General features: G+C 40.4%; 1 protein-coding gene across 3 annotated transcripts in view; it reads right to left on the bottom strand.

Moving 5' to 3' along the window:
* Positions 1-16,860, bottom strand: part of LOC135363150 (alpha-mannosidase 2-like) — a 100,616-nt gene extending 83,756 nt beyond the window's left edge. Inside the window, exons 1-2 of one of the 3 annotated variants that reach the window (XM_064583840.1) lie at positions 16,523-16,860; positions 4,336-4,513 (exon numbers count right to left, since the gene is read on the bottom strand). In XM_064583840.1, coding sequence (XP_064439910.1) covers positions 4,336-4,506 — 171 coding nt within the window. In that variant the 5' untranslated portion in view covers positions 4,507-4,513; positions 16,523-16,860. Of the gene's footprint in view, positions 1-4,335; positions 4,588-16,522 lie in introns of those variants that run through there. The other 2 variants (XM_064583838.1, XM_064583839.1) reach the window with 2 other exon arrangements.
* Positions 16,861-23,221: the final 6,361 nt, after the last annotated feature.

Raw genomic sequence — 23,221 nt, 5'->3', positions numbered from 1 at the left:
ATACAATGTATCTTGGGCAAGTTAATATATTTGTGCCTCAGTTTCCTCATCTCTAATGGGGATAATTATAGTACCTACCAGAAAATGTTCAGAGAATTAAATAAGTTAACTAAAGTGAAGCACTTTAAAAAGTTAATAGGAGGGGTGCCTGGATGGCCCAGTTGGTTAAGCACCTGACTCTTGGTTCCAGCTCAGGTCATGATCTCGGGGTCATAAGATCGAGCCCCACATTGGGCTCTGTGCTGGGCATGGAGCCTGCTTAAGATTCTCTCTCTCCCTTTCCCCATCCCCACGCCCCCGCACCCCCAAAGTGCATGCTCTCTCTCTCAAAGAAAACGTTAATAGCAAATAGTAAGTACTCAAAAATTAAGTGTTATTTATTACTCACTTAACACATTCTAAGAAGCAGAATATAAGTGTGTGTGTGTATAACCATGAGGGTCACAAATGCAAAGAAATACAGCATTAACTTCAGGCCCAATAGTACAGACAAGCTCAGGGAAGTATACTGATAAAAGTAAAAAATATTCAACAATCTAAATTTCTGACTCACTTTCTCATCTATATAAAAAGGGATTTCTATGAGATAACAAAAATTCCCTTCAGTTTCAGATTTTAGGGAACTGTGGCATGCTACAGAGTTAATATTCACAACAAAGTATACCCTTTTAGAATATTGTAACTAATTTTTGGTATTAGCCAAGATGAAAGTATTTCCTTCTTGGCAATTGCCCCAGGCAAAATTCATTTAAGTAGCCTGGTGAGCATTCTCACAAATTTAATTCAATCTCAAAGGACTGATATATAATCCTGTATCTATCCTAGAGTAGTTTCAAAAGAAATTATTTAAGAGTGAATTTTTCTATAGTCTCTTGGTAGCTCAAAGTACGTATTCCAAATAACCAAAAAAAAAAGTAGATGTTTTTTACTTCAAAAGGCAACAAATTATATCTTTAACATAACCTTAATCTTAAACATAATCAAACTCCTCTATCAGAGCAACATATGAGAAAAATACATAAATTGTTAAATAAGTGATGACCAATGGGAAACTGACTGGCTTGGTTGGTACAATGTCAATTTTTTAGCCATCTAAATTCAATTGCTTACTTGGGTTTTTCCTTTCATTAAAAGAAAATAATAAACTGAAGCTTCTGGCTTGGACAAAATAACTTCAAACATCCTACAGAGAACAGATACTAGATAAACCACAGAGAGAAAAAAAGCTTTTGTTTGAAGGTATCTAAGGACAATCAAAGCAGCCAACACTTGAGTGACAAAAATTCCAGAAAGAAAGGAAATGCATGAAGGTTACTGGGTACAAGGTTAGAATGCAAAAGTCAACTGTATTTTTATACATGGAATATACCACATTCATGGATGGCCTAATATTTGTAAAGAAGTTAACGGTACTCAAATTGATCTATAGGTTCAATGCAATGCCAATCAAAATTCCAACTTTTTTTGGTAGAAATTTAAAAATTGATCTTAAACCTATACAGAACTATAAAGAAAACCAATGCAATCTTGAGAAAGAAAACAAAATTAGAAGACTTATGCTATCAGAAATTAAGATCCATTCTAAAACTATAGTAATTAAGACAGTCCGAGACTAAATAGACAAAATTGAATAGAGTCTATACAAGAGCCACACAAATAGTTTCACTCAACATTAATGAAAAAGATGATGCTGCAGTAAAGTGGGCACACTGGTCTTTTCAATAAATGGTGGTAGATACCCATATGGGCAAAAATGCACCTTGATCCCTGTCTTCATACAATTCACAAAAAAATCAATTCCAAACAGATTACAGACCTAAATATTGAAGGTAAAACAATAAAGCTTCTGGAGGACAGCTTCATAGGAAGCGTATTTTCATAATTATGGGGTATAAACAAAAATTTCTTAAGCAGAACATGACATGGAAAGGAAAATACTGTTATATTAGATTTAATTAAAACAAAGAATTTCTGTTTATCAAAAGACAGCATTAAGAAAGAAATTAAAAAACAGGCTCACATAGTGGGAGACAATATTTGCATAACTTTTATCTGAAGGAAGACTCAAACCAAAATATATAAAAGAGTTATAAATGGTACAAAATAAACAGACAACCCAATTTAAGGAAAAGTCATCAAAAGATTTAAATAGTCACTTCACAAAAGAGGATACCTAAATGGCAATAAACTTATGAAAAGAGGTTCTATTCATTAACTACCAGGGAAATATAAAATAAAACCATCATATCGATCATAAAAAAATAAAAATGAAAAAAAAATCCTAACAAAAAATCTGAGTAAGGAAGTACAGCAACTGAAATTGTCATACAATGCAACGACTAGTGCATCTATTTTGGGATACCATTTGGCAATATCTACTGAAGTTGAACATGTGCATACCCAGTGACCAAAAATTTCTATCCCATTTTATACCCACATAAATTCACATACATGTATATAAAAACATGCACAAAATATTCAAAATGGCTTTATTTGTAATACACAAAAACTGGAAACAACCCAAATGTCCATCAATAATACAATGGACAAATCGTGATGTATTTATCAAATGGATATTAAAGATAATATACAGTATTAAAATTGAATATACTGTGGGGCGCCTGGATGGCTCAGTTGGTTAAGAAATCCAACTCTTGATTTTGGTTCAGGTCATGATCTCAGGGTCATGAGAATGAGCTTCACATTGGGCTCCGCACTCAGTACAGAGTCTGCTTGAGAGTCTCTCTCTCCCCTCCCCCTGCCCCCCCCCCCCCCCCCGCTCATTCAAATCATTGCCAAATCTTACAAAAGTAACCTTATTTTCCCTTCTATCATCATGGTTAGTGTTTTTTCTTTTGAAATGATACAAGAAGGAAATCTTAAGTATGTGACCCTGAGACCATGACCTGAACCAAAATCAAGAGTTGGATGCTTTTTAAAGTGACTTTACAAATTGCCCTACTGGGCAAAGAAGGAAATAGGTAAAATACAAAAATCAGTACTTTAATTCTTTAGAATGAGTGGTAGATCCTTTTATGGATCTCAAAACCATTCACTAGGAAGATGTACTTAGGGATAAAATACCCGTCTGCATATGCCATCCCCTAAGTAAATGTTTGTGTATCAGCTTCATCTTTGAGGAGATTATAGAGATGATTTAAACATAGACCTAAAGTTCATAATTTGGTAGAAATTCAGTTGTAAGTATCTTGAATACACCTGGCATTTTATTTAAGTTTATTTAACTATTTAATATTATTTACATTTACTTAATAAACTTGAATTCTCCCTACATAAAATGTGACCTATCATCAGCTTTCTAATTTCCTAAACAGTAACATCTCTTCCTTTCTGTAGTATTTCCACAAATATTCTACTGTCTCATAGGTTAGTATGTGAATATAATAAACACATTGGGTAATTTTCTCATATAGGGTCTAATATAGGACTCTTGTTTGAATCCTGACTCATGAAACATATGCTTAAAAAAAAATGCCTGTATGTGATCAGGAAAATCTGAATCTATCTGGATATATGATAATATTGAATTATTGTTAATTTTTTAGATATAATAGTGGCATTATGATTGTATTTTTAAACAGAGTCCTTATCATTTAGATACATAATGAAATGGTTACAGATGAAACTACATGACTACTATTTCCTCCAAAATAATCCCTGGGAGAGGGTGAGAGAGGACAGTGAGGCACAGCTGAAGTGAGAGTGACCTCGGGTTGATCAATGTGGTAGCTGAGCTATGGATATGGGGAGGCAGGGGTCAGGGGAAGGGTACTTAAGTTGTTCTCAAAACTTTAGGGTACATTCAAAATTTTCCAAAAGGGGGAAAAAAAAAGAGAAAGAACTACAGGTAAATGATTAATTTTGGAAGTCTTCTCAACTAAGAAAGATGCTAGTGTATTCTCTGGACACAAGACATTAATTTGCAAAATTCATGACACGTTCATCTGCATTGCCCGTCACATTACTAAAATCACAAGGATGCAGCCGTCAGAGAAACAAACTTTTGATGCTGGTAGAAAAACAGGACATCACTGAAAACTGAAGATCACAACTTAGTAGGTGCATATTTACAACTACATAAAAGTAAAGTCTCTTTAATGCTGTAGGAATGGGGGGAAAGGGACAACTTCAGAAATGCAACTATAGTACTAGATAATTTTCCTCTTTAAGAACTACACTCTTACATACAAACTACATATTCTAGGAAATATTGGGATGTGGGACAAAGAAACTAAGGCTGTTGTGTTTTAGCCTCATTTAATAATGAAGGCTCAACTTCAAATACAGTATCATAATTAAATATTTTCAAATTACCTTAACATTATACTCAGGATGAGAATTCATATAATCAAAAAGCAGCTGATAATTCTTATACTGATGATCCCATTCTATGCGTTCACAGTAGCGAAAATCATCTCCTAGTGGGGCCAGGACAACTGTAGTACGGAAGAGCTTTGACTTCTTTCGGTACTGATCTAGAAGCATCTCAGCCCTACAAAAGAAAAAGGAAAATAAGAACAGTACTAAGAAAAGGACAATGGGGCAACTCATTAAAAAGTGTATTATGTTAAAAGAAATTGTTGTATACTTTACCTGTATTCTAGGTTAGTATGATTTATAAGGCAGATTTTTTAAAACTACTATACTAATTTTCATTATCCACTTAAAATATTCATACATTTTGGGGTGCCTGGGTGGCGCAGTTGGTTGAGCATCCAGACTTTTGGTTTTGGCTCAGTCATGGTCTCTAAGTCATGAAATCAAGCCCCGCATTAGGTCCTGTGCTCAGCGCAGAGTCTGCTTGGGATTCTTTCTCGCTCTCCTTCTGCCCCTCCCCTCTGCTCTTTCTCTCTAAAATGGATAAATAAATCTTCTAAAAAATATATTCATAAATTCTTACCAGAGAGAAAAACCCACAGGTTTCCAATGGATTATCCTTAGAGAAATAAAGTCACATACCAACTTTGACATAAAATTACTGGGAACATCAATGGCCTCCTGAAGCCCGGCCATAGACACTGGATCCCAGATTGCCTGTATTTTAAAATAATTTAGTCCAAGAAGACAATAAGGATTTCTTATCTATATAAACTTTGAAGTTGGCTTTGACTCAAGATGCCTTTCTCTAATTTGATCTAAACTTGCCTGATTACACATAAAAAAAATTAATAGTTTGAATGAAACCAATTATAGAACCTGAGTTCCTCTTCAAACGGAAGAAAAACAACTCACTTAACACCTGCCATCAATAAACTGGATATCTATCTGTCAGTGTCCTTCTCAGGGCTGATCAACAGATAAAGTTTTGGAGATCAAATAGCTTTTTTTGATTTCTACCTTCCTCAGATCTAACCCATGAGTCCAAAGGTCAGCTAAATACTAAATGTGCTGATGTGTTTTTATATTTCATATTATTCTAGTATTCTGCAGAAAACCTTTGGGGTTGAACTGCTGAATGCTGAACCGGGGTACCATTTGAGGAAGTCTAGGAATACAAAGTATTTAAGAGGAATGGCTTATAAAAATGAAATTAAATAAGCGGATGAAGAACTCAGAGTAGTTCTCTATGTTTGTAATGCCAAGCTTAAGAAATCAGTGATAAATGACTAATGTGCTTTTTACCCAGTATTCCAATTTTCATTTCTAGGGTTATCGAGAAGTTCCAATTCACAATATAAAAACTTACGAAAGAAACTCAAAGACCATCAATAATGGAACGAAGTATTTTATAGAATTAAAAACATTTAACTAAATTTAGAAATTCACATGATCTTTTTATACTGATAGTCTCTGAAACTGCTTTGCAAATATTAAATTATTAGCAAAATTCAGTAACTTGGTGAGTAAAATATAACCATAATGTTCTTACATAACATAGTTTTCTGAGATTAGCGTTCAGTAGAGTACTTAATTTTTACTAATAATTTACTAATATTCCACACTTAACCAAAAATAACCTTGGATTATTAGTTATAATTAAAAAAATACATGTCTAATGAGACTAATCAAATAGAAAGAAAAATAAGAGAAAAAAACCAAACATATAAATCAGATATGAGAAAGATACACTATGACTGAGCATCCAATCAGATTCCCCTAGGCAACCAGCATAGAAAAGGATAAGTGATCATTTAAATGAATGCCAAGGTTTACTACTAGATATACCATATCTTGTGTGTATATGCATATGACACATAAGAGGAAAGAATCACAAACATTAAGTGTGAGTCTTCCATTCAGCATCTGTCCTAACTCCCAAGCCCCTGCTCAGAAGGTGTCAACACGGAATTCAAGAGACCAATCTATACTACCTGGTAGAGAGTGGATATTCACTAAATACATTGTACACTAATGCCAAATGAAATGACCGATATCACACTTGAAGATGTGCAGCAGCAATCTGCTCTTCACTCCTACCAGGTTAGAAATGTCAACTTAACTAGAACCATTTGAGGGAGTCACTGTATGGATGGGGCATGGGGGGAGGGGGAGCATTGAGCAGCCGGGGGAGGGGGCCCTCGGGCGGGGGTCTTGTGTGAGGAGGAAGTTGGGTAAGGGGACCCCAGGCAGTGGTGACCTCACTTCCCTGACAACAGAGCCCAACAGAATTTGGAACCCCGGTAACCAGGCACCCACATTCCAGAGACAGCCCCCTGCCCAGCTCATTTCTTTGGAGACCCTCCAACAAAAAGCATGTTCGGGTGCTGCTTCCCCAAATCTGGACGCTGCAGGCTGAAGAAAGAGCGCCCTGCAAACACTGTCCCCCGCTGGGGATGTCGAATCAGGGCACCCCACAGCCTCTGGCCATTTGGCCGGAAGGACAGAAAGGTGACACCAGGAGGCCCAGAGCCTGCCACCCAGCCCCACAGGCTCTGATCTGCCTGTGCAGCCCCAGGCCCCCCTCCGTGTGTGTGTGTCTGTGTGTGTCTGTGTGTGAGTGTGCGTGAGTGTGCATGTGCGTGCGTGTGTGTCTGTGTGTCTGTGTGTGTGTGTGTGTAAAAGGGGTCATGCGGGGTGGGGCCACCTTGAGCAGGAGCAGACTGATGAGGGGTCAGATTCCCAGTGGGCAGGTCATGTTCAAGGGCAAGGCTGGCTGTGTGGGATGGGGTGTGCAGGCGCTGCCCCTTCTACCCAGGGTTTATCCCGATAGCCCTGCAGGGATGGGTCACTGCATCCCGGGTGCAGGGCTGTGCACTCACAGGTCTGTGTCTGATCTGGGAGCAGCAGGGGGACTGGGCAGGAGGACAGTGAGGATGGCCGGGCAGGGCTGTGATGCCTCCAGCCGGCTACCGGTCCCTGTCTTTGCAGAAGGCCACGGATGACCTCCCGAGGCAGCTGGCGGACATGCCCTCCTCCCTGACGGAGGGGTTGACCCCAAAGGCATCCCCCAAAACAAGTGCTGGGGATTGCCGGGCAAGACCTCCAACACCACCCAGACCACTGTCCCAGGTGGTTGGTCACCGGACAGTGGTCCAGGAGCCGGAGCCCACGGAGACCGAGCCCGAGGGTGAGAAGGCTGGGGCTGGGTGTTTGTGGTGTGTGGGGATGGGTCGGTGCTGGCCCCACAGGGACGAGCCGCCAGAGGCTGGTGTGGGGCCAGGAGCAAAGACTGGGCGCAGAGCATCCAGCGGGTGGACTGCAGTCGGGGAGACACCCCAGGGAGGGCTCCTTCCTGGCTGTGGCTTCTCTGGGAGGCCCTGGGCTGGGTTCTGTCTCCGCAAAGGCCCACGGAGAGCAGGCTCGGGGTGAGCTTTTCTCCTCTCACAGCTGCTCCACCACCTGAGGAGCTAGAGCCGGTTCCAACTCCATCGGCAACTCTGGACGGAGGGGTGGTGGCTGCGACTTCAGCAGGAGACCAGGAGCCGGCAGGTGACCCGGCACCCACCCACGGACAGCCTGACGTGGACCAGGAAGAACTTGCACCTGCCCCAGACCCAGCTCCTGCTACTGTTCCTGCCCCTGACCCAGCTCCTGCCCTGGATCCTGCCCCTGCCCTGGATCCTGCACCTGCCACTGCTCCAACCCAGCTCCTGATCCTCCTACTACCCCTTCCCCTGCCCCTGCCAGAGCCACTGCCCCTTCCCCTGCCTGAGCTCCGGTTCCTGCTCCTTCTCCTGCTCCTCTCCCTGCCCCTGCCAGACTCCGCTGCCCCTTCCCCTGACCCTTCCTGAGCTCCTGTTCTTGTCCCTGACCCTGCTCCTGCTCATAACCCTACCCCTGCCAGACCTGCTGCCCCTTCCCCTGCCCCTGCCTGAGCTCCTGTTCCTGCTCCTTTTCCTGCTCCTGCTTCTGCCCCTTCCCCTGCCAGACCTGCTGCCCCTGCCCCTGCCCCTGCCCCTGCCTGAGCTCCTGTTCCTGCTCCTTTTCCTGCTCCTGCTCCTGCCCCTTCCCCTGCCAGACCTGCTGCCCCTGCCCCTGCCTGAACTCCTGTTCCTGCTCCTTCTGCCGCTGCCCCTGCCCCTGCGCCTGCCGGAGCTCCTGTTCCTGCTCCTTACCCAGGTCCTGCCCTAGATCCTGCACCTGCCACGACTGCTGATCCTATCCCTCCCCTTGCCCCTGCCCCTGGCCCTGCTCTTACACCTGGCCCTGCCCCTGGCCCTGCCCCTATCCCAACCCCTGCCCCTACTCCTGCTCCCGCAGGGCTCCCAGAGCCACATCCAGAGCCCACAGCCCTGCGGGGAGAGCTCCTTGTACAATTACCCTTAGGTCCATCGCCGGACCCCGACGCCCCGCCAGATTGTTTCATCCCCTCCCCCTATGTTCTTTCTCTCTGGTTCATATTGTTCTGGTTCATATTGCTCATTTTCATGTTCTGTATACTGTTTATTATTTGTTTTAAATAAAATTACTTGTTTTCAACTGAACATGTGATGAGCATAAGTACATTCCCAACGCTGGGCCACCACACCCCAGAAGATTGCTGCGGAATATCTCATGTCTCAAAGGAGTCCCCGAACCAGAAGCCCCCCTGCCCATTTCGCCCCCAGCCCAGACCCTGGAAACCCCTAAGCTGCTTTCTCTCCCTATTCTTTTACTTGTTCTGGATGTTTCTGTACGTGGAATCATGCAATAGGAGCCTTTGTGTCTGCCCACCTATTTTCAAAGGGGACTCGTTTTCTTCTGTTTGTCATAAAATTTCCCTTATTCGATATTGAAATCCCCGATTGATTACAGAGCAGATGTAATCAGAGAGGCCGCTTTAGGAATTATGGGCACAATCTTGGGGCCGAGACCCCCGTTCCTGCTGGGACACCACAGCCTGACCCCTGACAGGAAACGGCTGGTTACTCCTGTGGCCCACACAGAAACCAGGAAATGCAGAAGCTGGAAGACACACCACAAAGGGCAAAAGCATTGCTCACAACCCAAGGCCAGAGAAAGGTTTCCGATGCCTCTTGTCCAAACAACACACCAAGTCACTGGGTTCCACAAGGACAGACACCAAACGCACGCAAGTCCAAGGGGGGAGGACAGGCACGTGCAGAGTCAGAGATGAGGGAGCTCCCGGGGAAGGACTCTGGCAAAGGAAACCCTATGGAGGCAGCACTGGTCACCCTCAGACTGCAAGGTGTCTGGTCTGGGGAGAACGTGAGGAAGCGGAGATCCCCTGCAGGTACCCTGGAGAGAAGGGTGACAGGCACCCCTGTCTGGGAGAACAGTGAGCAGCACCCATCCCAGGCCACAGGAGCACCTGGCATGCTTGGCCTCTGACCAACCCCTGGAAACTCTGGCTCGGTTTTTCACAGATGTGTTTTCAGGAGTGTTTATCACAGCAGTGGTGGAGAGAGCAGGGAATGGAACAACGCTAATGCCCAAGGAGATGGATGGGATCCACAGTCCCAGTCCTCATGATAGAATGTCCTGTAGCCACTGTCACATTGTTATTCAGGGCACAGGATCCGGGAAGCCCCTCCTGAGACCCCTCCTGCTACCCTGTTCCTGGGAACATTCAGAATTGGAGGAGGAGGAGGTGGAGAGGATCCAGGATGACAGAGGGCCAAGGAGAAGGAAGGTCAGCACTGGGAGGACCTGAGCCACCATCCAGGGCCCAGGCTGTGATGCCCTCGGACCTCACCCCAAATAAGGGCTCCTGATGGATGGACCCAACTTCTGTGGTTTCCCTCCCTCCCTCCCTCTCTCTCCCTCCCTTTCTCCCATCCTCCCTCCCTCCTTCCCCCCTTCCTCCCTCATTCAGCAGAGGACCGGGGGTCCCTGCTGTGTACTGAGCACTGGGGCTTCATCAGTGAGCACCCCCCAACCCACATGGTCACGTCCACTGTGGGAGGTGATGGGGGGCAGTCCTCACGGCTAGCTCTGGCGATGAGCACTAGGAAGTAAAAGTAAAAGTGACTTCCTTCGAGGAGTTACTCTTAGGATATGAGGCTATTTAGCCTTACGGTCAGGGCAAATGTGGGGCAAATTATATTTATGCAACTTAGCTTATGTGCTCTCTATCTCTCTGACAAATAAATAAAATCTTTAAAAAGAAAAAAAAGTAGATTGGTTTAGGTTAGGAAGGAGGGAAGAAGGGAGGGAAAGAAGGAAAGCGGGAAGGAGGGAAAGAAGGAGGGAGGAGAGGAAGGAAAAACAACCTGAAGCTAATCGTGAGGAAATGGACATACTCAAATAAAAGGACTTCCTACAACAAAGTCCTTCACTCCTCAAAAATATCAAGGTCAAGAAATTTTTTAAAAAGGCTGAGGAGCTAGCTGTTCCAGATTAAAGGAGACTGAAGAGATGTGATAACTAAATGCAACACATGAGCATGGTTGGATCCTGGACTTAAAGGGAAAAAAAAAAAAGCACCTTTTATTAAAAAAAAAAAATGCTATTGAGAATTTGAATATAGCCTATGAATTTGATTACAGTATTATATCACTGCTAACATTCTGGATTTGATAACTTTCTTCTGGTTATATAAGAAAATGTCCTTTTTTTTAATTTAACTTTTTTAAATTTTGTTATGTTAATCACCATACATTATATCATCAGTTTTTGATGTAGTGTTCCATCATTCATTGTTTGCATATAACACCCAGTGCTCCATTCAATACGTGCCCTCTTTAATACCCATCACCAGGCTAACCCATCCCCCCGCCCCCTCCCCTCTAGAACCCTCAGTTTGTTTCTCAGAGTCCATAGTCTCTCCTGGTTCTCTCCCCCTCCATTCCCCCCCCTTCATTTTTCCCTTCCTGCTATCTTCTTTTATTTTGACATATAATGTATTATTTGTTTCAGAGGTACAGGTCTGTGATTCAACAGTCTTACACAATTCACAGCACTCACCATAGCACATACCCTCCCCAAAGTCTATCACCCAGCCACCCCATCCCTCCCACCCCCTACCACTCCAGCAACCCTCAGTTTGTTTCCTGAGATTAAGAAGAAAATGTCCTTATTTTCTTAGAAAACACACAATGAAGTATTGGAAGATAAAGAAAGAAGATGCCTCCAACTTACTGTCAAATAGTTCAGAAAAACATGCATTATGAATCTAAGTACGGGACATATGAAAGAGCCCTTCCCAGCTGTCATGCAGCTTTTTATAAGTTTGAAATTATATCAAAATTAAGTTATAAAATAATAAAGGATTGCAATGTCCCAAATAACAAGGGCGGAATTAGCTTACAAGTGAGAGTAAAAATCACCATCAAATTCTACAGTGATGTCAGATTTTAGCAACGTTAGGGATGTTTTCCCTATCAAACTCACATGATCCACAGGAGCAGCAACCTAGCTGCAGTGGACTTAAGAGTCCCTGGGAGGTGATGATACAGAAAAGGAAGAATGTAAACCATATTTTTTAAAACTCTGACATGAAAGGAGGTGAGAGCTAGGCAGAGACCTAGAAAGGACCCCAGTATCCCACTAGGGTTTTCCTTGGTATGGTAAGTACTGTTTTAAAAGGGGTAAGGGGCAAATTTAGGTAAAAGCGCAGCATAAAAAAGCGCCAAAGTTTTATAAAGGGTATGTTTGCCAATAATACCAGGAAAGATCATGAAAAAGATTTTGTGCCATCAAGCAAGATTATCAAAATACATAATAAAGTAAAAATTGTTAGGAAAAATGACAAGAAATGGTCATTAAAAAGAATAAAATACACCCCTCAATTTTTGACAAACCTAACAGACTTAAAAATTAGAACAGAAGTAATATGAATAATATAATTAGTCACTGGATTATTCCAAGTACATTTAATATTAAAGCTTAAGAAAAGTCAGGGAACAGTTAGAAAAACAGGTATTTTGGGCAAAAGACAATGTTGGTAACTCAAACTTCAAAAAGTTTATGATATTTTGGGCAAAAGATAATCTTAATAACTCAAACTTCAAAAGGTTTATAATGATCATATTTGCATAACAGAGGTCACAAAAGCAGAAATTAACAAAAAACAGAACAATTTAAAAAGCATTCCATGACCAAATATAAAGTATCCAAAACAACATGCTGTTGTTCTAAATTGCTTAAAAAACAAAACAGAACACGAATTTACAAAATGCAGCCAAAGCTACAAAAAGATATTCCATTTCTCAAATGTGTCCATTATCTAAATGTAAGAGCTAAAAACCATAAAGTTCCTAGGTAAAAACCACAAAGTAAATCCTATGACCTTAGGTGAGACAATGGTTTCTTAGCTGTGACATCAAAACACAAGTGACAAAAGAAAAACTAAAATGGACTTCATCAAAATCAAAGCTTTTGTGCATCAGAGGACACCTTCATGAAACTGAAAAACAACCCACAGAATGGAAAAAAGTATTGGCAAATCATTGTCTGACAAGAAACTAGCGTCAAGAATATACAAAGAACTCTTACAAGTCAACAATAAAAAGACAAAGAACCCAAATGTAAAAATAGCCAAATAATTTGAACAGACATTTCTCCAAAGAAGATATATAAATAGCCAATACACACATGAAAAAACGTTTAACATCATTAGTCTTTAGGGAAATGCAAGTCAAAGCCACAATGAGGGACCATTTCATACACACTAGCATGGCTAAAATAAAAAAGACAATAACAAATGTTGCACATGTAGAGGAAATAGAAATCTCATACATTGCTGGGGGGGAATGTAAAATGGTGCAGCCATTATGGAAAACAATTTGGCAGCTCCTCAAAATGCTAAACACAGAGCTACCATATGACCCAGCAATTCCATTCCTAGGTATAAACTCAGAAGAAATGAAAACATATGTCCTCACGAAAACTTACGCTAGTGTGGGGTAGGGGGATGGGGTAATTGGACAGTGGTCATTAAGGAGGGCACTTGATGTGATGAGCACTGGGTGTTATATGCAAGTGATGAATCACTAAATTCTACCCCTGAAACTAATAATACACTATATGTTAACTAACTGAATTTAAATTAAAAAAATATATTTGCTGGGGAAAAAAAAAACAAAAAAACAAACAAACAAACAAAACCTTACACAAGTGTGTATAGCAGCATTATTCACAGTAGCCAAAAAGGGGAACACTCTAAATGTCTAGCAACTGAAAAAAGGAGAAACAACTGTGGTCTTTCCAAACAAAATAGTATTATTCAGCTATAAAAAGGAATGAAGCACTGATACATGCTACAACATGAATGAACTTGAAAACATCGTGCCAAGTAAAAGAAGCCAGTTACAAAGGCCATATTGTATGATTCGGTGTATGTAAAATGTCCAGAAGAGTCAAATCCATCCACACAAAAAGCAGGTGAGAGGGCTCCTGTGTGATTAGTCGGTTAAGCGTCCAACTCTTATTTAGGCTCAGGTCATGATCTTAGGGTCCTGAGATTGAGCCCCATGTCAGGCTCTGTACTCAGAGGGGAGTCTTACTTGGATTCTCTCTCTCCCTTCGCCCTTCCTCTGCCCCCCCCCCACACTCTCTCCTGTCTCTAAAATACATGAATACATCTTAAAAAAAAAAAAAAAGTAGATTTGTGGTGGCATGGGCCTGGGGCAGGGAAGGGTGGAGTCAAGAAAGGAGTGTGACTATTAATGGGTAAGAGATTTCTTTTGGGGATGTTGAAAATGTTCTAATAGAGGGTGGCAACGGTTGCACAACTCTGTGAACAGACTAAAAACTACTGAGTTGTATACTTTAGGTGGATAAATTTTATGATATTGGAGACAACACAATTTTAAGAAGAAAATTTATGCTGAGCAAAAACTGATGGATCCAAAGGAGTCAGTCCATATATATGAAGTTCTGAAACAGGCAAAAATAATCTACAGTGATAGAAATCAGAGAGCAGTTGGCTGCAGGAGAGTTGAGGAGGATGAGGGAACTTTCGGGGGTGATGAAAAAGTGGCTTAACTGGGTATATATATTTGCCAAAACTTGAACTCTATAGTTAAGATTTGCATGTTGCACTGCATAGAACTTATATGTCAATAAAAGCTAAACATAAAGAAAAAAATCCCCAAACTGAAGTTTATAAAAGAAATATTCCTGGTTTAGAACATAATTATTTAAGAAAAGTGGCACTGTGTAGGGGGTCCCTAAGTCTGCCACCCCCATTTAGTGAGCTGTTAAGAAAATGTACAGGACTCGGCATATGGTCATACTCACAGCTATGACTTATTACAGTGAAAGGACACAATGCAAAATCCACAAAGGGAAAAGGCACAGGGGGCACAGTGTCCACGGGAAACCAAGCACAAGCTTCTAACAGTCCTTTCCCTATGGAGTCACAAAGGATGGGTTCAATCCCTCCATGTTGTGATAACTGAAACAACTGTGACAAAAGTGAAATGCTATCAAACAAGAAAGCTCCTGAAGAGACTCAGCGTTCAGGGTATTTGTTGGGGGCTGGTCATGGAGGCATCCTCAGCCTAGCAGTACATATTAAGATTCTGGACTTCCAGAAGGAAAAGAACTCAATACATGATCACAGTAGCATCTGTGATTAGCATAAACTACATTGTTTTTACACAGTTTAAACACAGTGAAACAATTCCACAGTATCTGTGTGGTAAGGATAGATGTTTTTTATTGGACTTACTTCTTGGCATTTCTATTTTTTTCCTATTTAAAATTTTTTTCTGTGTTAGAGATAAAATCCCTGCCATCCCCATTCATTCTTTCTTTATATTTTGGAATAATTCAAACTTAAAAGAAAAGGTTTAAGAAAAATATGAAGAACTCCCATAAACTCCTCCACCAGATTTACCAATTATTAACATATTTGCTTTACTTTTTCTTTTGCCATATCATTGGTGTGATTGTTGTTGTTACTAGAATAAGCTGCAGATATCACGCCTGTACACAAAAAAGAGATAACACAGGAGGTCTGAAAGTGCTATCTTTAGAAAGGTCTTGCTTGGAAGGTTTGCCCTTGGCTGGTGTCTGGGGACCTGGATTTCCTAAATGCTACAAAATTGTACTCAGATATGAAATATTTGAAAAGAATTACATACCACATTGCAGGATGCAAATACTAGGTACTGCAAAGATTTAAATGAGTCCCATGTTCTTACCAGTTGTAGTGAACACCTGGTTTTATCAGGGCAGTGTCCTCTTCCCCATGTCTTGTGGTAACAAGATCCCTCTTTCCCATGGAGGACCTATTCACATGGTTCCAGTAGAGCGGACCATGCCTTCCACAAACCCCTCTCCCGCATGACCATTTCCAATAAACTGACTAGGGCTTGATGATTTCAGCCCCTACACCTCTGGCCACAGAAACTGGCTCAGAGTTATGCACTTAATCCAAAGTGAGACAATTAGGTAAGACATTAAGAAAAACTTCTACTGATTAGACTGGGAAGATGAGAATCCTAGTTGCCTATGGCCCTCTTACTCACCATGTGAAGAGAACCAGGAGAAGACTAAGGCCATGCAAAAATAAGCAGAGCCAAGTGGAGCCTGGGTGGCTCAGTCGACTGAACATCCGATTCTTGATTTCAGCTGAGGTTATGATCTCAGGGTTGTGAGATCAAGCCCCGAGTAGGGCTCCATGCTGGGCATGGGGACTGCTTCAGATTCTCTCTTTCCCTTTCCCTCTGCCCCTCCCCCACCCTCTATCTCTCTCATAAATAAATAAATAAGCAAGCAAGCAAGCAGAGCCAAAAGAGATAGTGTCCAAACAATATAATCCAACTTTACCTGAACCTACCGTACCTCTTGAATTCTCAATGACAAAACTAATACCTTCCTTTTGTTCTTCTTTTTCTTTGGCAAGTAAATTAGGTTTTTGCCTCTTCTAACCAACAGTCTTAACTAATATAAAATTAAAATCCCAATGGGATACTGTTAGAAGAAAATTATTCTAAAAATTAATAAAACAGTACACAAAATAATAGATTACAAAGTAGATGACACTAAAAGTGACCACATTATATTTATGCAACTTAGCTTATGATGGAGGAAACATCATAAATTAATGAAGGATAAAAAAAATACTGGGAAAATCAGTTATTTAAAAAAATAAAATAGAGCCTCATCTCATGTTCCCCAAAATTAATTGCCCAAAGTAGTCCAAATGAAGGAAAAAGACGTCAATACATACCTAGATTTTTTTCCAGCCACTGATGTCCTTCAATTAGTTGGTCAATTAAGGCAAAATAATGTGGAGCAGCTTCATCAGGCATAACCCAGCCACCTGTCACAATTTCAAACTGACCATTCTGTAGCAAACTAGAGAGAAAATAAATATAGGAGTTTACAATAACATATACAAGAAAAGTTCAAATAAAAGATTTAAAATAGCGTAAACATCAGGGACAGCCCTTAAGCAAGTATAACCATTACTTACATGAGTTACTAAAAAAGTTTTTTAAACCAGGGAATAAATTTCAACTTTGGGGCCCTGGTGATAAAACATCCTTAGTGAAGCGTGTGTATGTGACCCTTCCTTCCTAGGCAAAGCCTCTGCAGGTCACTTTGGAAGTTCCTTTTCATAAGGTTATAATCTCCCAGACAACTTCAAAGATCCTGATGTCAGGAGACACATCTGATTTATTTCTGAATCTTACAAAGCACCTAGCAAGGTGCTTTACTTGCAGTATGTCCTGAATGTTTACTGGAGGGCTGTCATTTTAAGCATGATATTTGTTTCAATATACCTATATTGAATATCAATATTCATTTTAGTCCTTCTGACAATGGTAAGTTAATCATGCAAACTACACAAAAGTAATAATAATAAAGGTAAAGCCAGTAAATAACATATGCCTCTGGGAATACAGAAAACATCATAAAGCACTTTGCTCCAGATTCAGTTAAAATGTGTCTATATAGTTTATTTTACATTACTGAGTGAAAAGCTCTAACATTATCATTATCTGTCCATTGGGTACTCCTTTGCCATAATGCCATACAAGGTAACTAGATTCCCCACCCCTGGAACAACTGAATTGTTACAAGAAGATCCCTTCCTCCAAAAAAAAAACAAAATCGCAGACTATTAAAAATTTGAAGAAGTACCTGAGGAAGTATAGAGGTCAAGAATTTAAGCAAACACCTTAAATGCCATAGACTTGTCAGTCTGCAGTAAGATGGCTTGAGAAATTGTGTAGAATTCCAGAAAGAAAAGCAGCTTTAATAAGGATACACATCACCGGATACCTACCCTGAACAGCCGAGTACCAAGCCAAATTTTGTTAAAGCAGCCCAGAGGCATAGAAGATAAACGTTTTCCTACAAAGCCTATAACAGAATCCACTACATTAACACAACATCTGATTTATTCAAACATGTGCATAACCATACAACCAGTGAGAGAGTGGATAATGGACACAAATTTTAAAAATGAATGAATAATTCCTTGTATAAAATTTTTAAATGTTAATTTAATCCTGTATTGCCATGGGAATCACCAACTAACATAATTTCACATGGACACTATGATGGCTCATTATAGTGCCTAAAAAAACCCAAATGTCCAGTCAAACCTTAGATTCTCAGAGGCCCAAATCAAGAACTTAACAATATACAAACTGGGAATCTCCAAAAACAAAACAAAACAAAACAAAACAAAACCTACATTTCTTTAAGAACACAACTAAATCCAAAGCTATTTTATCCTATTCTTACTGTCAAACTGCTTCCAGTCAGTTCTCTTTCTTATCTTTCTGGTGATTGCCAGATTTAGCCACACTCTGGAGGCCTTGGCCCAGACCCAGCTCTTAAGTCTTATGACCAGTACGTGGAAGCCTGAGACGTCAGGACAGATCTGGGATTTAAACTCTGGCCATCAATATAGAAACGTGGCTCCTTATCTCAGCACTCCAGTAAAGAGATCTTTTGGAAAATTTCAGAAATAAATTGGTCAAAACAAAGTCTTTGCTGCTTCTGAACAGTTAATAGAAATTACAGATTAAGAAGTCTAAAAATTAAAATTAAAAAAAAAAAAAACACTCCAATGATGGAATTTCTCATCTCAGTTTTATTTTGCTACATGATCCCTATCCCCAGGCATGAATGGACTCCAAGAAACAGCTAAGTGAGCAAAGAATCATACCTACTATATACATTAACTAATTTCCCCAGGTCCATTTGTAAACAATCTATCCCTTCCTCCTCCCCATGATGCCCCAGATGTCTGTGATCAGTATTGAGTTCTTATTCGAATGCAATGGTTATCTTAAAGACTGACTTGTCAATTTTGGGAAGGCATGAAAAGCCTCCCATGCATTAAAATGTTTTCCACGATCTTTTTTACCTACTTATTTTCTTCTCTCCTATTTTTCCCAAACTGATTGGTCCCAGGTGTCCTCATGTCTCAGCCCAAATAAAACCTGCCCAGAGAAATCTCCCTGAGCACCCAACCTAAATCAGTTCTCCCACCATACTACCACACTCTCACACGATAGCATTTATCACCAACCAGAATTACCTTGTTCCGTTTCCATGTATGTCTCCTCCCTCTCCCTCCTCAACCCCACCCACCATGAGAGCAGAATGTAAGCTCCCAGAGAGCAGGGACTAGCACCTGCTGGGTTTTTTTTGTTTTTTTTGTTTTTAATTTTTTATTTATTTATTTGAGAGAGAGAATGAGATAGAGAGAGCATGAGAGGGGGGAGGGTCAGAGGGAGAAGCAGACTCCCTGCCGAGCAGGGAGCCTGATGCAGGACTCGATCCCAGGACTCCAGGATCATGACCGGAGCCGAAGGCAGTCGCTTAACCGACTGAGCCACCCAGGCGCCCTAGCACCTGCTGTTTTGCTCACTTATCCACACCCAGCACTGAGAAGTGTGTGTGGCATGTAAGGGGCACTCTGACAGTTGTGAGATAAATGATGAATGACTGAACGAGACTCTCGGCTCAAAGTCAGTATTGACAGAAAGTTTTAGATTAGATGAAGCTCACAGACATATGCAAAATAAACTGGACAGAAAGGGGCCAGGTGGAAAGGGGTCTGAACAATCTGGGTGTGAGGTGGTACGACCCAGAATATGAAAGTGGTGGGGCCCCCGGGTGGCTCAGTCAGATGAGTGTCCGTCTTCGGCTCAGGTCATGACCTCAGGGTCCTGGGATCAAGCACCGTGTCGGGCTCCCTGCTCATAGGGGAGTCTGCTTCTCCCTCTGCCCCTCTCCCATTACTCCTGCTTGCTTGCTTGCTCTCTCTCTCTCAGAGAAATAAATAAAATCTTTTTTAAAAATATGAAAGTGGTAGGAAATATGGAAGAGGAAGGAGAGAAAGGAGGTGTCTCATGAAAACTCATCCATGGGAATTGGGCAATGACTGGCAATAGAACAAAGGACGAAAGCACGTATGTCTTGGGTGTTAATTCCTGGTGTCTAACGGCACCGTAGTGTGACACACACAGTGGAGGTGAGAAGGGAGGTCACTTTGGGATCATAAATATAAATTTGGATAAGGCTGTCCGATAGGATGGTGAGACACCCCAAAGGAGCTAACCGAAGATGAACAGTTCAAGAAAAAAGGCTGATAGAAAAATTAAGCTTGGAGGGACTAAAACAAAGAGGAAACAGAGAAGCTAGGAGGTGAGGAGAAAACAATCAAAAGGAGAGTCAAGGACCAAGCAGAAGGAAAATATAAAAGGAAATAGAGGCAATAAGAAATGTGAAAGATAAAAAGAATAAATCTGTGCAAACAGCCTGAAACATTCTGGAAAGCAGTAATGAGGTGCAACCTACGCTCCCACTTGGTAAAAGGCATTTTTACAGTTAAAAAGTTACCATGTAATTGCGACTTACTCAGAAAAGGACACATTGGTGGGCCAGAATATAAAGCTGAGAAATAAATTTTTTAAATATTTATATGATTAAAATAGCAAATTACATTACTGGAAAAAAATGGGATATAGTTTTATTTATAAAAGCTTCACTCAGAGGGATTTAAAACAAACTTGTAAGAAAGCCAAGTTATTATGTCATATAAGCCAAAAGACTGATACTTTGAAAGAGCATGCTCATATAGGTTTTTAAGAAAAACTATATGAATAGGTCACAACAGGCATGAATGTCACAGTCGCAGGCCAGAAAGGACACAGGTTTTAGCTTTTCGTAGGATAGTGTCTCTAACCAAGCAGAAGAAAAACCAAACGGAAAAAAAAAAAAACAACAAAAAAACATGATATGAAGTACGAAGCAATATAACAATGACTAGACACCTGGCCAAACAATCAGGTTGGTGAGTACTCCTATTCCACTGAACTGCCTGGTTTTCCTAGTCTATACATAAGAATGGTGAAAACCAGATGATAAACTGGAAGACTCCTAGAGGCAGGAAGGTGTGGTCTTATATTAAATATTCACTGTGTTAGGCAAAAACACTCCCCAAAACCAAAACCAAACCAAACCAGAAACCCACACACAGCAGTTGCAGAAGAGAGAAGGGCACAAAATTCCCATGTATATGCCTGTATTCTAGAATATATGCAGTTAAGTATCTCATGAATGACAGAAAAACAAAAAAGGTCCAAAGAAACACGAGGAAAACATTAACCTGATGATTGAGAAACACAGCAATGATCTTCATCATTTAGTAACAAGTACAAAAAGTAGAACTGCCAGTCTACAGAAACACCACCTCAGGAAAGACTTAGAAAAATATTTATAAGCAATAATAGAAAGGCTATGGTAGCCTACAAAAAGGTGGCTTTTTTATTTGTATATATATTATTTATATATAATATATAAAATAAATATATATTAAATATATATTATATATTAAGTATATATTATTTATATATTTATAAATTGCCACTGTTAGCAACATGATGAAAATAAAATTAAGACAGACCGCAACTGTATATTTGAGACTTTGATTTTTTTTTATTTTTAAATCAAGCAATGGGAAGTACCTACAGCTACAGAAAAAGTCACTTAGAATACAGGTGCTTCCAATGTCCATGCACTTAGTGCTCAACAAGCAAAACTGAGCTATTTCTCTGGCCCAGAGGAATACAAAATCGAAAAAGACATGCCCACTCCATTGGATCTATTCATCGTTTCTGCCAAGAGACTGGCTTCTGGCAAAATTTTTGCATGTACACTTTTCCTCGTATTTCCTAATAAACATGAGATCTAGAAACAAAAGTGAAAAGACAGGGAAAGGGAGGGAAAGAGAAGAATATAGACATACAGAAAATAGGAAACCAGGCATTAACTTCAACATTAACAACACTCCTGTTTCACTTTTTCAAATGGCTGACTTGTAACCACTGGTAACAGCATTACACATTTCTGTTTCTACTATTTCATTGCCTAGGAATTTGGTATAATAAGCTTAACAAAATAACCGATCAAAATTAGGCTTAGCATATCTGTCACAGCTCAATTTGCCTAAGATGCAGAATTTACACTTAAGAATGTCCTTGCTGACCACACGAAGCTGCAAATCATTTTCTCTGAGTGTCACTTTTTCCCCTCTGTAGACTCATCACACATTTGGAACTTGGCCACACATAGAAAGATAGACTCAAAGAGCTTTTTTCCCTAATGCGGAAATGGTTACAGATAACTTAGTAGTAAAAAATGCATCATTTAGCCAGCTTCAAAGAACCACAAATTAATTTCACATGAGAAAACGAATTGAATTTGTAATCACACATCTGGGGAAATATGAAATAATATAAGATGATGTACAGGGATTCATTCTTAAATAAAAATTTAGTTACGTGGAAAATTCAAAAGATGGAGGCTCCCAACAAATCAATTAATAGCCTAAAAACATTTGCTTATCATGTGCCTGATTCATACGCCTTTCATGGGAAGTACCTAATATATGAGAACAAAAATAAAACCTGTTTTAAGACCCCTCACAGAATACTAATTGGGGATATTCATCGTATACTTCTGAATATTGTTGACGCCTGTCTTTAAAACTATAGTACACGAGGGGGCGCCTGGGTGGCACAGCTGGCTGAGCATCTGACTTGGGTTTCAGCTCAGGTCATGATCTCAGGATGGCGAGATCGAGACCCAGGTCAGGCTCTGATCTCAGTGCAGAGTCTACTACAGATTCTCTCTCTCTCCCCCTTCTTCTGCCCCTCCCCCTGCTCACACATTCTCTCTTTCTAAAATAAATTATATAAAGATTTAGAACGTGAGGGACAGATGGCAAATGTGTTCTCTCATCATTCCTTCCTCACTTCATTCCAGCCACACTCCTTTCATTTCACTGTCCACGCGCTCTCTGCCTGGCATCTTTTCCCTCCCAACACCTGCCTCACCGGCTCTTGTGGATCCACCTGGAGCCTTTCCTAGCCACCACATCTCGTCTAAAGCTCAGCCACCTATACAGTTATCTGTCATAAAGCCCAAAACTTTCCTTTTATAACATTTATCACAAAACTTAATTACACACTATATGTTTACTGTCTTTCTCCCTCCATAGACTGTAAGCTCCGTGAGGGCAGGAGTCACACCTAGTTTCCTCACCATTTAACACTCAGGGTTCCTATTAAAAAGGATACCAATAACTCAAAAGACAAGTGAACAAAGAATATGCAGCATATATTTCAGAAATGATGGCCTCCCCAAAATGAAAAGAAATTTAGCCTCACTCATAAGGAAATGCAAATTAAAACTTCAAGATGTCACTTTTATTTATCATATTGGAAAGATCAAAAAGTTGTGTAACATACTATGAGGTCAAAGATGTATGGAAATCGGTATTGTTACACATTTCTGGCAGTAACTATCAAATTGTAAAATGCATATACACTTTTATACATGTTCATTCAAATTAAGTCAAAAAATAAAGTATAAAAATAAACAGAAGCATTATACACACTAA

The sequence above is a fragment of the Mirounga angustirostris genome, unplaced genomic scaffold, assembly GCF_029215605.1.
Source record: "Mirounga angustirostris isolate CCGP_5_RB_7025 unplaced genomic scaffold, mMirAng1.0.hap1 SCAF_34, whole genome shotgun sequence".
Taxonomy (NCBI): Eukaryota; Metazoa; Chordata; class Mammalia; order Carnivora; family Phocidae; genus Mirounga; species Mirounga angustirostris.
This window is presented reverse-complemented; position numbering and strand designations above follow the sequence as displayed.